This window comes from Periplaneta americana, chromosome 2 (genome assembly GCF_040183065.1).
Source record: "Periplaneta americana isolate PAMFEO1 chromosome 2, P.americana_PAMFEO1_priV1, whole genome shotgun sequence".
NCBI classification, from domain to species: Eukaryota; Metazoa; Arthropoda; class Insecta; order Blattodea; family Blattidae; genus Periplaneta; species Periplaneta americana.
In genome coordinates, this window is record NC_091118.1 from 5904070 (window position 1) to 5919947 (window position 15878).

Consider the following 15878-nt stretch of genomic DNA (forward strand, 5'->3'; position numbering starts at 1 on the left):
AGTTTAATACTAACACTATACTCTAATACTGTACTGCATATCACTGCACATTATTAATTAATTGGACTTGGAGCCATCTATTAGAAGCATTAAATTCTGGCTTATCTAATTTCTTTGCCAGTTCAATGGCTTGCTCTGCAGAATAGATCCAGAAATTGACATGCTCTTTGAAAGGTCATGAAGAAACCATTTCCACGACAGTTCCTTTATTTCCTCATAACAGTTGCTTTCTGGTTCATTTTATTTCACCAATATTGGCCGCAAACCACTCACTCATTATGATCTTTATATTTTTTTTTTTTAAGTGCCACACCTGAGTTTTCCTCAACCGACCATCAACATTGTTTCACTTACACTTCGTTTCTCATTTTCCTTTATCTCGATAACTTTTACTTCATCACTTAATGTTAATGCCATATTTTACATAATTTTTTCTTTACCAGCAAATCACTACACTTGCGCTCTGTCTAGCTACGACAGTATACGGGTGTGAAGCATTGAAAATCTTTGAAGGGACTCATCTGCCTATTCAACAGAGTAATAAAATTTATGAGGGACAGGCCAATACACCCTCGTACCCTCTAAAATTTTGCAAAGAAGCCTTGTTTTTATCTTGGTGACCTACATATTTCGTATATTCCTTGAAATTACATGCTGTTTCGAAATATAGTTTACATTAAAGTAGTGTGCCCAACATATTATTTCCATTTTGAACAGTAGCTTCCGTTTCCAGGTTGGACAGTTTCCGTTTTATTCAGGTAAAATTACACATAATACATACGAATTTCACCGGGACCAATAAATTGTTCCGAAATAGACAAGATTCCGAATTATTCAGGTTCCGATTTGAACAGGTTTCACTCTACATTGTTTACAAAATGCATCATGTTGCTGGGTGTCTCTACTGTCTGTAAGGACCAGACTGAGTGAACAGTCGACACTCCTCAATGGTAGACCTGCTTAAGTGACGTGAGGTTGTATCAGAATGCCGAAACAAAAATCCAATGGAGAACAGATAATAAGGCGACTGAATTCAGAACACGGGGAAAATGTTGTGTTTGAGTTAATTGATAAGAATGATATTTTTTGTAGGTAAATATAATGTTTGTTCCGAGTTAATTAATTTGAAACACAAGTAATGCTGTAAATGTTGTTGTTGTTTTCTAATGCCAGGCGTTTGACAATAAAGTCATTTGACCTCTTGCACTCCAATATTTTTCAAAGATATTATCATGACCAGCCACTGAAGCACAGATTTTGAGGTGTTCCGAATCCATTTCCTGGTTTGAGTTGCACAATGGCAGTTAGGGGACTGATATATTCCAATTCTATGCAGGTGTTTGGCCAAACAATCATGGCCTGTTGCCAATCTAAATGCAGCTACAGACGATTTTCGTGGTAAATCGGGAATTAACTGTGGATTTTGATGCAGAGAGTTCCATTTTTTCCCTTGGGATTGTGTTATCAAATTTTGTTTGTTGAAGTCTAAGTATGTAGATTTAATAAATCTTTTCACAGAGTAATACGTAGATTTAGTAACAGGTCTGTAAGTAGCAGTGCTGCCCTTCTTTGCTAAAGCATCCGCATTCTCGTTTCCCAGGATTCCACAATGGGATGGTATCCATTGGAATACAATTCTTTTATTGAGTGATATTAATTGAGAGAGCATTTTAGTTATTTCTGCTGTTTGAGATGAAGGTGTGTGTGTAGAGACTATTGATAGAATAGCTGCTTTGGAGTCTGACAATATAACTGCATTCTTAAATTTATTGATGTGGCATAGAAGATTCCTGAGACATTCACTTATTGCAATAATTTCTCCATCAAAACTTGTTCCATACACAAGAGATCTATAAAGTGAGAAGTAAATGTAAGTTCTGTTATGAGTTCATTCATATGGAGCGGACTGTGCGAACAGTCGAGTGTGCACACAAACATTTAGTAAACACAGAGCTCTACGTACATTGCACCTTAGCCTATAACCAACACTTTTTTTCAGCCCTACATACTATAAAGATACTGTGCTGTTACTGTGTGCACTAGAAAACAAGTCTGTTGTTTGTCTGGTATGACTGGAGTTCCTCTTGTCATGGGATGTTGTCTGGTGGATTTTTTTATGCACACTTTAACATGTTAGGTGACATCACGTGTGTAGGATCTTTGGGTATTTATCAGTATGTCATGAACTACCTTTTTGAATCTTTATTTATTGTCATTTGTTATACATAGCTTATATTCATTTTTAACCCCTGTAATCGTATTGTTGCTCTTTATAAATGTTACATTTTTGGCTCTATCTCAGAAATAACTGGACCAAATTATTATTATTATTTTTTAAGTAGACAGATAGGGTTTATCATCCTCTTTAAAATTATGTCTATAAAGATACGGAGTACAATTTGAAATTCAAAAGTAGGGGAATGTGTGGGAGGAGTGAAGGGGTGTAACAGAAAAGTCAGTCAGCAGTGGTTCTGCACTCCCCTCTCGAAAACTAAATCGACGTGTTTTTCTTCAAAATTGTACCCATGCACATCTAAATTATTCAATGTGAGTGTTCTTGAATGAACATACTGTGTATTTCTTACTTACTTACTTAGGGCTTTTAAGGAACCCGGAGGTTCATTGCTGCCCTCACATAAGCCCGCCATTGGTCCCTATCCTGAACAAGATTAATCCAGTCCCTACCATCATATCCCACCTCCCTCAAATCCATTTTAATATTATCCTGCCATCTATGTCTCGGCCTCTCTAAAGGTCTTTTTCCCCCAGATCTCCCAACTAACACTCTATATGCATTTCTTCTGGATTCGCCCATACGTGCTACATGCCCTGCCCATCTCAAACGTCTGGATTTAATGTTCCTAATTAAGTCAGGTGAAGAATACAATGCATGCAGTTCTGCGTTGTGTAACTTTCTCATTCTCTTGTAACTTCATCCCGCTTAGTTGAAGATTCACAGCCATATATAAGAACTGGTAATATAGAGATGCCTGGACAGAGGTCATCAAAGATTATGCTTATAGGACAATGACTCCCAGATGATTTTAAAAATTGAAATGAAAAATGTAACTAAGTTACCTGTATCCCCTTCGTGAACAAGGTTACAAGAAAGAGATATATGTCCACACCTGTGAAGTAACAGCGCGTCTGACTGCAAAATCAGGTGGCGCGGGTTCAAATCCCAGTTGGGGCAAATTACCTTGTTCAGATTTTTTCCGAGGTTTTCTCTCAGTCCAATATCAGCAAATGCGGGGTAACTATCGGTGCTGGACCCCGGACTCATTTCACTGGCATTATCACCTTCATCTCATTCAGACACTAAATATCCTGAGATGCTGATACAGCATTGTAAAATAACCCAGTAAAAGAAATATACACACACACACATGCACACCCATTAGTATTAATCAGTATTAATCCTCCATTTTACTTCAACAACTTTTGTTAAAAATAATATTTTGTTTGGCGTCTAAGAAAAAAAATTATTTTGAGTGAACAATATAAATGGAACACCCTGTATATTGCAGTTTTGTGGATCCTATCATCCTACATTCACTCTACAGCTTTTCCCATAAAACAGTTGATCATATTTCTCTGTAACCACTTCAACACAAAAATAAACTGTAGTTTCAGAACATATATTTACCAGAAACGAAAGAGGCCAGAGTGAAAACTTCTTGTAGAGTGTACAGTATATAACAGCTCGTGATCATGATCAATGTTTATTTAAAGTTGACGATTTCTGTTATCAGTAAAATGAAGCCAGGACACTGACTGTGGTGGAGTGAAGTTACGTGGGATTGCCAAAAGTGTGTTGGATTTTAAATATGGAACAAGGATAGAGTTTGAATGAATAGTACCTGATGCATAGCCACCCGAGTCTGGAAATGGAGTGTTTCCATTCACGAGATCAGATAGCACCACAGTTTAGCTTGTCTACACAACATACAACGAATCTTTCTAGTTCGTAATTTGTTATTGTCATTATACACGGACAAGGAAACTGTTCATTTTAAAATTCCTTTGCAGAACGAAAAGTTACATTTGTTCTGATCTAATTTCTGCACATTTGAAGAACAAAACTAAAATTCTTTAAATCATCTATTATCACAATACACTGCTCTCTTATATTGACAACGACTTTCCCAAAATACACTATCAAATGTTTCATATGAAACAATTTCTATCTCGAAAATGAAGCAAAAACTAGTAAAATTGTATTAAACTTTTTGTGTTTGAAATATCTCAAAGAATATACAAATCTGGCTTTCAGGTAGTAGCTCCCTGTAAAGCAGGTTTGAATAATTTCAAGGAAAAATTGTTCCAGAGCCGGGTATCGATCCCGGGACCCTTCGCTTAGTGCCCGAACGCTCTTCCGACTGAGCTACCCCAGGAACTATACAAGACACCGTCGTGTGGATACAAAGGATGAATTGTGACGGTGTCGTGTATAGTTCCTGGGGTAACTCAGTCGGAAGAGCGTTTGCGCGCTAAGCGAAGAGTCCCGGGATCGATACCCGGCTCCAGAACAATTTTTCCTTGAAATTATTCATCTCAAAGAATAACCCCCTGAATTTGGTGACATTACATATGGTTCACCTTCTATATATAAATTGTTAGTTGAAATTCCTTCAGTCATAACCAAAGGGATGAATAACTATGGCACTCCATTCTAAAACCCTTTACCACGGTAATGTATATTTTTAATGAAACATGTTTTAAGTGTACCCTTCATTACGAATGTGATTTTTTGCTTGTAGACACGACCCTTGACCCTTCCTGAATGTGGCGAACTTGCCCCATAACCTGAATTTGCTCACAATGTCTTTGTTATTTTCGTCTGTTTAGCTTTTAATACATATTAATGTTCAGGAAAGGACAAAATGATTACAATTTGGAGGTTATCTTAGTGATTGAAGAAAAATTTAGCAGCTGTGAAACATTACTCAGGAACTGAATTTTAGACCACTATGTATAGGCCTACAGTTTGTAAAAGAGCCCACAAAATTACTTCTGCAGTCGTACAGCTCTGTGCATGCTACATGTTCATAGTATCAGTGTTGCTGAGTAAAGAAGTTTACTTATTTTTTAACACACAATATTTAATTATTCTGAAATTATAATCGTCATAGTAGAAGAGGGCGTGTTCAGTGACTAACTTTTTCATTTGATACTTGAAGAATATAATAATAATAATAATAATAATAATAATATTTATTAATACTTTACACTTGAGCTACATTAGGCATTGCAGCCCGAAAGAGCAGAAGCTCGTGCTCGGGCGCAGTTCAGATCAGTTATACAAAATATATCACAAAATTACGAGAGTTCATTGAGCACAATCACATTAATAAATGGTAAAATACATACAGCATGTAATAATAGGGTCTATATACAAATAGAAAATACAAAAGTACATGAATATTAGAGTATCAATTTTTAACTCAGTTAGCTTAAACAATTAAATAATTAATCTGATTTGTTTCTTAAATCTATGTGTGTTAAGTGTACTTAGCTCAGGGTAAGCTCTAATTAATGTATTATATATTTTGGGTCCAAAATTTCTGCTGTGTTTTAATCCAGCAGTTGTGTGGCATTTGGGAGTATTTAGAAAGAAACTGTAGTTTTGTCTCGTCTGGTATTCATGAGGATCAAATTTAAATTTATTGTGGTTTTTATGGAAGTAAATCAGCAATTTTTGTTTATAAATTTGTTCTAGATTTGATACGCCAAATTCCTGAAAAATTAATTTTGTTGGGTAATCAAAAGGTTTATATAGACAAATTTTGATAATTCTTTTTTGGAGCAGATTTAAAGGACGGAGACTCGATTTTGCCATTCCTCCCCAACCTAAAATACCATACTGAATTATTGATTGAAACAGAGCTAAGTACACAGTACGCAGAACATAAACAGGTAAATAAGAGCGTAGAATGGAAAATTTATGGATTGTTTTACGCAATCTGTTACACAGAAAGAAGATATGCTTGTCCCATTTTAAATGTTGGTCAATAATAATGCCTAAATATTTAACTTGTGAGGATATACTCAAAGCGTTACTTGAGCAAGTAGGTAGGTTACAATCATGTATAGTTATACTTATATTATTATTTATTTCTAGTTGCTCAAGGCCATGTGATGTTAATGAAAATGGTATTAATTTTGTTTTAGAAACTTTCAAAGAAAGTAAGTGAGCATCCAGCCATTCTTTAATAATATTAATACCACTGTTAGAATTTTGATAAGTTTCATTCCAACTCGAACCGCTAAATATAACCACAGTATCATCAGCATAAGAATACAGAGTACCAGAATATTTCTCAATGTCAATTTTAAGTAAATCGTTGATATATATTAAAAACAAAACAGGACCTAAAATCGTCCCCTGAGGTACACCTATATCAATGTTATGTGATTTACTAAGGTGATCATTTATTTTAGTTACTTGAGTTCTGTTACTTAAGTAAGATTTAAATAATTTTAAAGCAATTCCATTAATTCCTAATCTATCCATTTTATTCAAAAGTATACTGTGATTGACCGTATCGAAAGCTTTTTGTAAGTCTAGAAAAATTCCTAGACATTTATTTCCTACATCTAATTGTTGAATTATTTTTGAGGTAACTGCCATAATAGCATCATCAGTGCACAAATTTTTTCTGAAACCGAATTGATTATCATTTAGTAGTTTATTTTTTTCTAAAAATGTTATTAACCGTGTTTTTATACATTTTTCAAATACCTTAGAGAGACTGGGTAATAGTGAAATGGGTCTGTAATTATTAAGATTACTTTTGTCACCAGACTTGTGAATTGGTATCACCACAGCATGTTTTAGGGCTGAGGGAAATACACCTTGAGATATGCACAAATTAAATATAAAGGCAAGTGGTTTAGAAATAGCTTCGATAATAAGTTTCAGGGTATTTGTTGTAATACCATTAATACCAGGAGCCACATTATTTTTTAAACTGTTTACAATATTAATGATTTCACATTCGTTTACAGGAAACATAAACATAGATGATATACTTTTATTATAAAGCTTATAGTGATGAGTACCAAATACTTTCTTTTTTATATTAGATACGATGTCATGACTTACATTAGTAAAATGATCGTTAAATTCATTTGCGATAGTTTCCTTATTTTCAATTGTTATTCCATTTCGACTTATAATTGTCTTTAATATACTATTTTTATTACATTGGGTGTCAGTAGCTTCGTTTATGGTCTTCCAAAATTGCTTTGGATTATTTTTATTTTTGTTAAATTTTTCAGAATAATATTTGATTCTCTGATTTCTTATTACATTAGTGAGAATATTTCTATATTTTCTGTAGTAATTTAATAAAACAATGTTTTGTGGGTCTCGTTTAACTTGCTTAGCTAACTTATCCCTAGATCGTATTGATTTAACAATACCTGTGGTAATCCAAGGTTCAATTTTTTTGTACTTACTTGAGAATTTGAGAGGGATATGATTAGAATATTTACAAATTAGGTTACAGAGTATTTTATAAAAATTATCGAAACATGTATCTGCGTCTTCATTGTAGAATATAGATTCCCAATTAATATTATTAATATTTGATATTAGGCTTTTATGGTTTATAATTAGCTTATAATTGTCCGAAGGTTCAGTGGCTTCTCTGCTAATACTTTTATTACTGATTGACAACAATGCAAAAGTCATATAATGATCTGTTATTGCGCTTGCATATACTCCAGGTATAAAATTTAAGTTATTTCCCGTTTTTAGGAAAATATGGTCAAGACATGAATTGGATGATGGACGAGTAATGGAATTTAAGAATTTCACGTATCCATATTCATGCATGATATTTAAATACGTGTTGCCAAAATTATCTAATCTATTTTCTAAAATTTGAATGTTTATGTCACCCAGAATAACATGGTTGTTTAAATCTTTGTATATTGACAAGAAGCTTTCAAAATTTTTCAGAAATTCATTTTTGCATAGTTTTGGAGATCTGTAAATTGCAGTTAGGTTAACAAGAGTATCATTAATAAGTGTTAATTGAAAATGTATAGCGTTGCAATGGGAAATGTCAATATCACTTAAAGACACTACGATGTTTTCCTTAAAATATACAACTATACCATCACATTTATTATACTTATTACTTTTAACAAATTTTTTATAACCATTAATATCATAGCCAGAGTCATGATCAAGCCAGGTTTCAGTTAGAACTATAATATCAAAGTAAAAGGAAAAATTATTAAGTAAAACACAGAGTTCGGAAAAATTTTTGTTGATGCTACGAATGTTTAAGTGAAATATTTTAAGATCTGATAGAATATTGGTAATATACTCATTGCAGTGAAGTAAATCGTTAAAAACCATTGTGTTATTATTGTTATTAAATTTGCACTGATGGATTTCATTTAATATAGTATTACTAGCCATTTGTAAGTCAATTATATTGTATAATTAAACGTGGTTACCGACACAATAGTATTTACAAATTATTTACATCGTCAACATTAGTGATTTTACTCACGGGGCTGGCTTCATCTTTTCTTGCAAATATCTTACCGTCTCTTGTCCATACAAATTTATAATTCTTCTGTCGTTCTGCATCCCTTGTCTTGTTCAAAAGGTCTCTGGTCACTGCTGTCAGTTGGTCACCTGCTGTGATTCTTCCTTCCGGAAGTTCCCTGTTGACTTTCTTTGTCGCAATCCCAGGGCCGCTGTCGTCTTTCTTGGCCTCGTTCCTGAACAGCTGGAGCCATTCATCACGACTTCTCCTCTTTGTGAAGCGGATGACAATAGGACGCGTCTTTCCTGGCCTGGATGGTATACGATGTGCTATGCTTACATCATGTAATATAATGCGTTGAATTATTTATGATTTACTATTGATCACAAAGTATGAATTATAATTCCTGTCCATTATAAATCAGTGCCTTCACAAGACTTTTTGCGTATTTGTACCAACAAAACATGAGATTTATTTCAGGCTTAGAGAAAGGCTGGGAAGATGGTGATGTGCAGGGTGTTTGAAAAGTGTTGGTAAAATATTTAGGGATGAGAAGTAAAAATGAAGAGAAGCAAAAAAGTTCCAGTAAACATGGATCCGCAAATTAACCGTTTACGAGATAATGCCATTTTGGTTGGGGCCCACTGAATTCTAAGTACTAATCCCACAAAAACAGTGACAATTTTATTTAATTTACCAATCAAGAGACAGCAAAATTTATAATTTTGGTTCCAACACCATAGAAATGTGATTCAACATACACAAAAGAAACATTTTTGTTTGAGTAACAGTGAAGTTTGTGGATAAACAAGGTTAGGTACATGCAAGTCTAGTTTTTCAGGTAAAGTTTCCTGTGAAGCAGATTTGAATAATTGAGGACCGTTTTTGCAAAACTTGCTAACTGAAAAAACTAAATTTTACAGGAAAGACAAAACACTGTAGTAAGCAGTTTTGCTGTATGTCTCACTTATAGCAGAAAGCAAGTTTTGAAAAAACGATCACACTTTGACACACTACAATGAAGAGAAATAACCCAGTTTTACTAAGATGCCTTGAACATCATGTAGAGGCCTGTCTTATGTTAACGAATCCATCAAAATCTCAACTTTGCAAATTTTTCAGTTAGCAAGTTTTGCAAAAACAGTCCTCACTTTCAAGGGAAAAATTGTTCCGGGGCCGGGTATCGATCCCAGGACCTCTGATTGAACGTACCAGCGCTCTACCAACTGAGCTACTCACAAACTCCACCCAACACCATCTCAATTTTTCCCTTTACATCCACACAACTCGTGTGGGCTGACAAGATGCCAGAGATCCACATTGAGTGCAAACAAACTCCATGTGACTTGGAATTGTGGTTTTCTGTTAACGTTCCTACAGTAACATATATATAATGCAAGTCTAGTTTTTCAGGTAAAGCTCCCTGTGAAGCAGACTTGAATAATTTCAAGGGTTGACCTGGTTGGTGAGTTGGTATAGTGCTGGCCTTCTATGCCCAAGGTTGTGGGTTCGATCCCAGGCCAGGTCGATGGCATTTAAGTGTGCTTAAATGCGACAGGCTCATGTCAGTAGATTTACTGGCATGTAAAAGAACTCCTCCGGGACAAAATTTTGGCACATCTGGCGACGCTGATATAACCTCTGCAGTTGCGAGCGTCGTTAAATAAAACATAACATAATTTCAAGGGTAAAATTGTTCCGGGGGAAAGTTAGGTACAGTATGGACATGTTAACTAAAGAATTTTACAGCAGGTGTGCAAGATGCTGGCCAGGCACTTGAATGCATCTGTCTAGTCTTCCCTGCAAAGACCCAAGAATGCTCTCGAGCAATCCCGGGTCATTCTTCATTTGCTGGAAGGCATCTACAATCCGATGCTGCAGTTCTTCAGGTGTGGTGACGTCTGTTGTGTAAACTAGGGTTTTTGCATAATCGTATACACAAACATCCAAAGGATTTAAATCTGGTGATCTAGGTACAGGTCCTCCTCTACCTATCCACCGTTCACCATATCGTCTGTTTAGAAGTCGTCTTACACTTAGAAGGAAATGGGATGGGAGAGTGCGGCATACTGAATGTCACCGCTTTACCGTATCCAAGCACTCGGTTCATTGGCAGCCCCAACCAGCAAAAAAAATGGCATTGTCTCATAAATGGTTAATTTGCAGATCCATATTTACTGAAACTTTTTTGCTTCTCTTCGTTTTTACTTTTCATTCCTAAATTTTTGACCATCACTTCTGAAACACTCTGTATGAGTTTGATGATTTGTGACAATACATATTAACATCCAATAGTACGTAAAGTAGATTTGGGTTCATAAAAGTGGAAGGTTGCTAAACTCAGAACCTGAGCAGTCAGTAGTAACAAAGCATGTTACCCTGCAGTAGTGGCTTGCCATGTAATACAATGCATTGCACCACATTATAGTTACACCGTGTGGCTAGAGGCAACACAACCTGAAAATAATTATGGGGAAATCGTTACAGTGTATGGGAAATTAGAAAAAAAAAATTCTGAAATATGATTCCATAGATTAGGCCCTAATGATCGTAGATTTTTTTAAATTTGTTTGTGCAAAATAAGGAAACTTACGGCTATTGAATTAACTTACAATGATTATCTAGTGAATTTTAAGCTAAAATTTTTTAAATGTTAAAGGTATTTTTTTTTATATTCATCCATTGGTACATTTTTTCCAGAAACTGTTAAACTTAAGGTTATGAAATTTTCAGGGTAAGTTAATACATTTATAATACTCTTAAAGATATTCCACTTCGTGGTAGAGAGGTGTCAATTTTCCAAATGATCAAAATCGAACTCCTAGATTTCTGCCTAAAAAAGACCTTTCATCTTCTCAATGGACAAATGCCATAAAAATGAATTGCAATGTCACTCCAATGAAAATGAAACTCTCCCTCATGTTCTTGGTTCCTGTCCCAGTGGGTAACTATTAAGAAACAATTGACACCACATGGTGAGAAGTAACATTGCTGAATGCCTTAGAAAATTGGAAAATTTTGAAATCTATGATGAAGTATCGTGTATCCCAGATAAAAGTTCCAATAATTGTGCTGACATCATTGAATTGACAGTGACAGGAAGAAGAACATTGGCTTTGTTATCAATCCAACAGTATGTTTTGAAAAACAGATGCACAGAGCAGAGAAATAGATCGTGAAAAAAAAGAGACATTATGAACTGTGCTTCAAATACCTAGGAGGAAAGCACAGCATATCTGAAAATCACTGGGAGGTGATCGGATTGTTGTTTGGAACACGTGGAACTATTTCAAAATTTTGTGTAAATTATTTCCATAGATTTGGTATTGACACATCATAATATCTCCAGGATATATGAATAAAGAAACCTTCAAAATTCTATATTTCTAGCCTACAATGCAGTAGATTACCATTCTAGGTTAATTCAACAGCCAGACGTTTCCTTATTTAGTACAAAATATGTCAGATAGCTACGATCTTTACAATCAAATCTATTATGATCTGATTAGAGACATTTTTTTTTCAAATCTTTCATACCCCATAACAAACATCTTCCCTTAAAGAAGGAATACTACAGGGACCTATTCAACAAATGTATAGTGTTGTACATTACAAGTAAATTTTCTATTAAATAATGAAAATACTAGAGCTTCTGTTTCACAAAAGACTTTTCTAGAGTATTGATTTACCATACCATACTTACAAATTACCAGTGGAGTTTCATGATTGTGTTCCACAAAAATATTACTATTTGTAACTAGTGAATTGTCAAGTATTCTCTACCAATGAAAGGAGACTAATACATACATGTACCAGAGGTCTGCATCGGACGTTTTCGCTCGAGCGCCAAGTAGTTCATAGCATAATCTGATAGGTAGCACACATGCATGATGGGTGAAATTGTCACAAGCGATAAATCCTGGAACGATATAAGCCGAGCGTTAGACATTCGTTCTTGTTACAGTGATGAACTGTGTAGTAACATCATAGATGTTTATCATTTCAAAACTTTGCAGTGTTTAACTAACCTCTCCATAGTATAACTACAAAACTTGCTTTAAAATGTAATATAAATGTTGTAGGTAAATGTTTTCTTTTTTTTTTCTACACAGGAGTGATTTTGTTTTTGCCACATCTGATAGATGTTATTGGATGTAAATGTAATTATTATAAACGGAGAACACAATGACGATAATGCAAGAACTGTATCAAGTTTTCTAGTAATAATAATAATAATAATAATAATAATAATAATAATAATAATAATGATGATGATAATAATCTCTAATAATTAGTGTATCAATCTTTGCGTCTGTAACAGTTGTGCAGCATGATTATTCGTTTTATTGTATTTTCTATGACGTTATCTCTGTACTAATATTGTTATTAATCTACTGCTATATCAATAATATTTTGTAAAACGTTTCTACATTGTCGCAGTATATAGGCAGAACACTATGTATGGACCTATCATATTGTATATGTGGCAAATCAAATATTGAATAATTATTAATTAGCAATAATAACTGTATATCGAAGTTTTTCATACTATTTTATTTATAACTTCATGTTACTGTTTTGGTACGTTCCATTGACTGTTCCATTAAACGTTTGTCATAGACGCAGAAAATAAAGCCTTATTTTTACCGTGTGAGCAAAACATATGTGTATCTTATCTGTGGCCTTCCATACAAGATAAGACATGTCGGTGAGATGACCTTGTACTGTGCTTCTATTCATTACGAGCCTATCACGACCGATCGTATCTCACTTGAGGGTGCGACATTCGACCGAGTTCAAGCGAGCGATTTAACTCCAATGCAGCACTCTGACATGTACTAATGCGATTTAAATATATTTATTTCATGATATTGAGATATATTTTAATAAATATGTGCTGTAGAATATCTTTTCTTACTTCCATTTTCTTCAAAAGAAACAATTCCATCTCCTTTGACACCATTTCAATAATTTTGCATTGTCTGTAATTTCGTTACAATTAAGTTTGGGGATGAAGATTGTTATTAGTGGCATCTGTTGGCTAATATAGGAAATTATCGAGGAGCAATATGAGGGGATCGTGGAAGAACATGATGATAGTAATAATAAGGAAGTAAATTTTTCATTATCAAAGAAGTAAACAAAAATAAATACCGGTAACATTGCAGGGTTACAAAATTCATAGATTCCACGAATCTTTGCTGTATAACCTAACTTAAAATACTTTATGATTAAAGAGGCAAACATAACCTAATTCTGTGAATGAAATACGAAGATAACCATGTTATGACGTAGTATGTTTATTGATATGACGTCACTAGTAGCAATTCATTGGTAATGTAGAACATACTAATTCTTTCGTGGAACAGAAAGGTACAACTCCATACTTTAAAACATCTTCGATCAGTAATTTGTAATGTACAACGCCATACCTTTGTGGAATAGCCTCCTGGTAGTGTTTGTAACTTTGAATTATGATATTTTCATATCGTGCAACTTATACAATTCTCAGTTAGCACCATGTCACGAAAGAACAATAAATACATAGTGAAGACATGTAAATAACTGAGAAATACCAAATAGTCTTAAACAGTTATCTCCAAGAATTGATCAGGTAAGAACATGTGAAATGTTTATATGATGTAACACATTGTGTGTATATTTTTATTAAAAAATTTTTTAATTTATAATTTTTGTAGTCCGTACTTGAACATCCAAACTTCGACATTATTCGTCGTCCTTCTTCCCTTGTAACTTCCATGTCTCAGTAGGACACCTGTAGTCCACACCTGTGGAGTAACAGCATAGCTGGCCGTGAAATGAGCAGACCTAGGTTTATATCCTGGTTGGGACAAGTTACCTAGTTGAGTTTTTTTCCAGGGTTTTCCCTCAACCCATTAAGAGCAAATGCTGGGTAACTTTCGGCGCTAGATCCTGGACTCATTTCGCTAGCATTATCACCTTCATATCACCCAGACATTATATAATCATCAGTGGTGTAGCGTCAATGTAAGCTAAAAAGCTTAGCTTCCCCAGTTAATAATGATTTCATAATAAACCTGCAGTTTATGGACAAAATTATTTATTAATTTTAATAGAATTTATATTTACGCGTTAAATATTGTGATGCGGCAGCTCAGGATGATTTGTGATGCAGCAGTAAACAAGAAGCCTGCACACACCAGCTTCCAAGCTGACTGGTTTCTTCTGTGTAATCCACCCCACAGATTTTCCATCCCTTTCTAACTAAACTATCCTAGTCGCAAGGCTCGCAAGAAGCTAGCTTTAACATTTAAAATAAGTAGTTTCCGAGTTATCCCTTTTCGTCAGTTGTGTTCAGTTGAAGTGTTAGTGTGCATTGTGACTGATATAATAAATAATGAGCGAAATAACAGTTCCTGACACCAATTTACTTGAATTTTTTTAGGATAATTGTATTATCAAGACTGACTTACGAACAAAAGTGTGATTTAAAAAACAAATGACCGACTCCCTTGCTGTCAATGAAGGACACAACCAAAAGACAGACGCATACTTACGTAATGATACTAATATTGTGATTTCTCTAAGTATGACAGGGAGTGAGCTAATGTTATACATTTAGGTGTCTATTTGTTAAGAGATATGTGTAAACCGTGAAATCATATTTTACTACGTATCATTTGAGGTCATGCCTCATTGGTGTTACATACGATGTTCCAATCAATCTTCGACTGCTGACTTGACATTGACTACTATTTATTTTAAGACTGTATTTTTGTAATACGTTTTCTCATATTGCATGAAAGACAACTTGAGTTAGCTTCCCCTGCTCAAAATTTCATGCTACGCCACTGATAATCATCACAGTTGATAAAGCATCGTAAAATAAACCATTTAGAAGGAAAAGGACACTTACAGTAGTCATTGATTTGGACCTATGGTATTTCTGTAATGTGAAATTTTGTCATAATGTTGTCATTAAGCAAAAGTTGTGTAGAATGCCTTATTTGGGCATGAAAAACAAAACACTGAGTGTTAAAAAGATGACGCATACCTTGTCATTACAGTCTCTGCATTTTGTTGGAATTCACTTCCTTTGTGATGTTGCAAATGATATCACCTTTTATAGTTTATTTTCTTGAACTGTTATTCAAAATAGAAGTAAATGAAATCATTTAATATGCCATCCAGACGAAAAAAATTAACTTCATTTTCTAGACCATGCAAAAAAACAAATTCTTTATAATCACAAAATTAAGAAATTTGATTACATGTCTTCATTTATATATAGGGCGTGGAAAAACTCACTTGACCAAAATTTGAGATTTAAATGAAAAGAATGAAAATATTAATGGAAACTAGATACCCGCTTTGAGAAAAACCTCACAC

General features: G+C 34.3%; 1 protein-coding gene across 8 annotated transcripts in view; it reads left to right on the top strand.

Annotated features, from left to right (window-relative positions):
• The window catches only part of LOC138712126 (protein masquerade-like), a 74864-nt gene that overhangs the window by 18258 nt on the left and 40728 nt on the right, over positions 1–15878 (top strand). For 3 of the 8 annotated variants that reach the window (XM_069843571.1, XM_069843580.1, XM_069843613.1), the window contains one exon: positions 8628–9636. The exons of 4 other annotated variants lie outside the window; for them this stretch is intronic. In XM_069843571.1, coding sequence (XP_069699672.1) covers positions 8628–8868 — 241 coding nt within the window. In that variant the 3' untranslated portion in view covers positions 8869–9636. Of the gene's footprint in view, positions 1–8627; positions 9637–15878 lie in introns of those variants that run through there. One more of the 8 variants, XM_069843595.1, reaches the window with a different exon arrangement.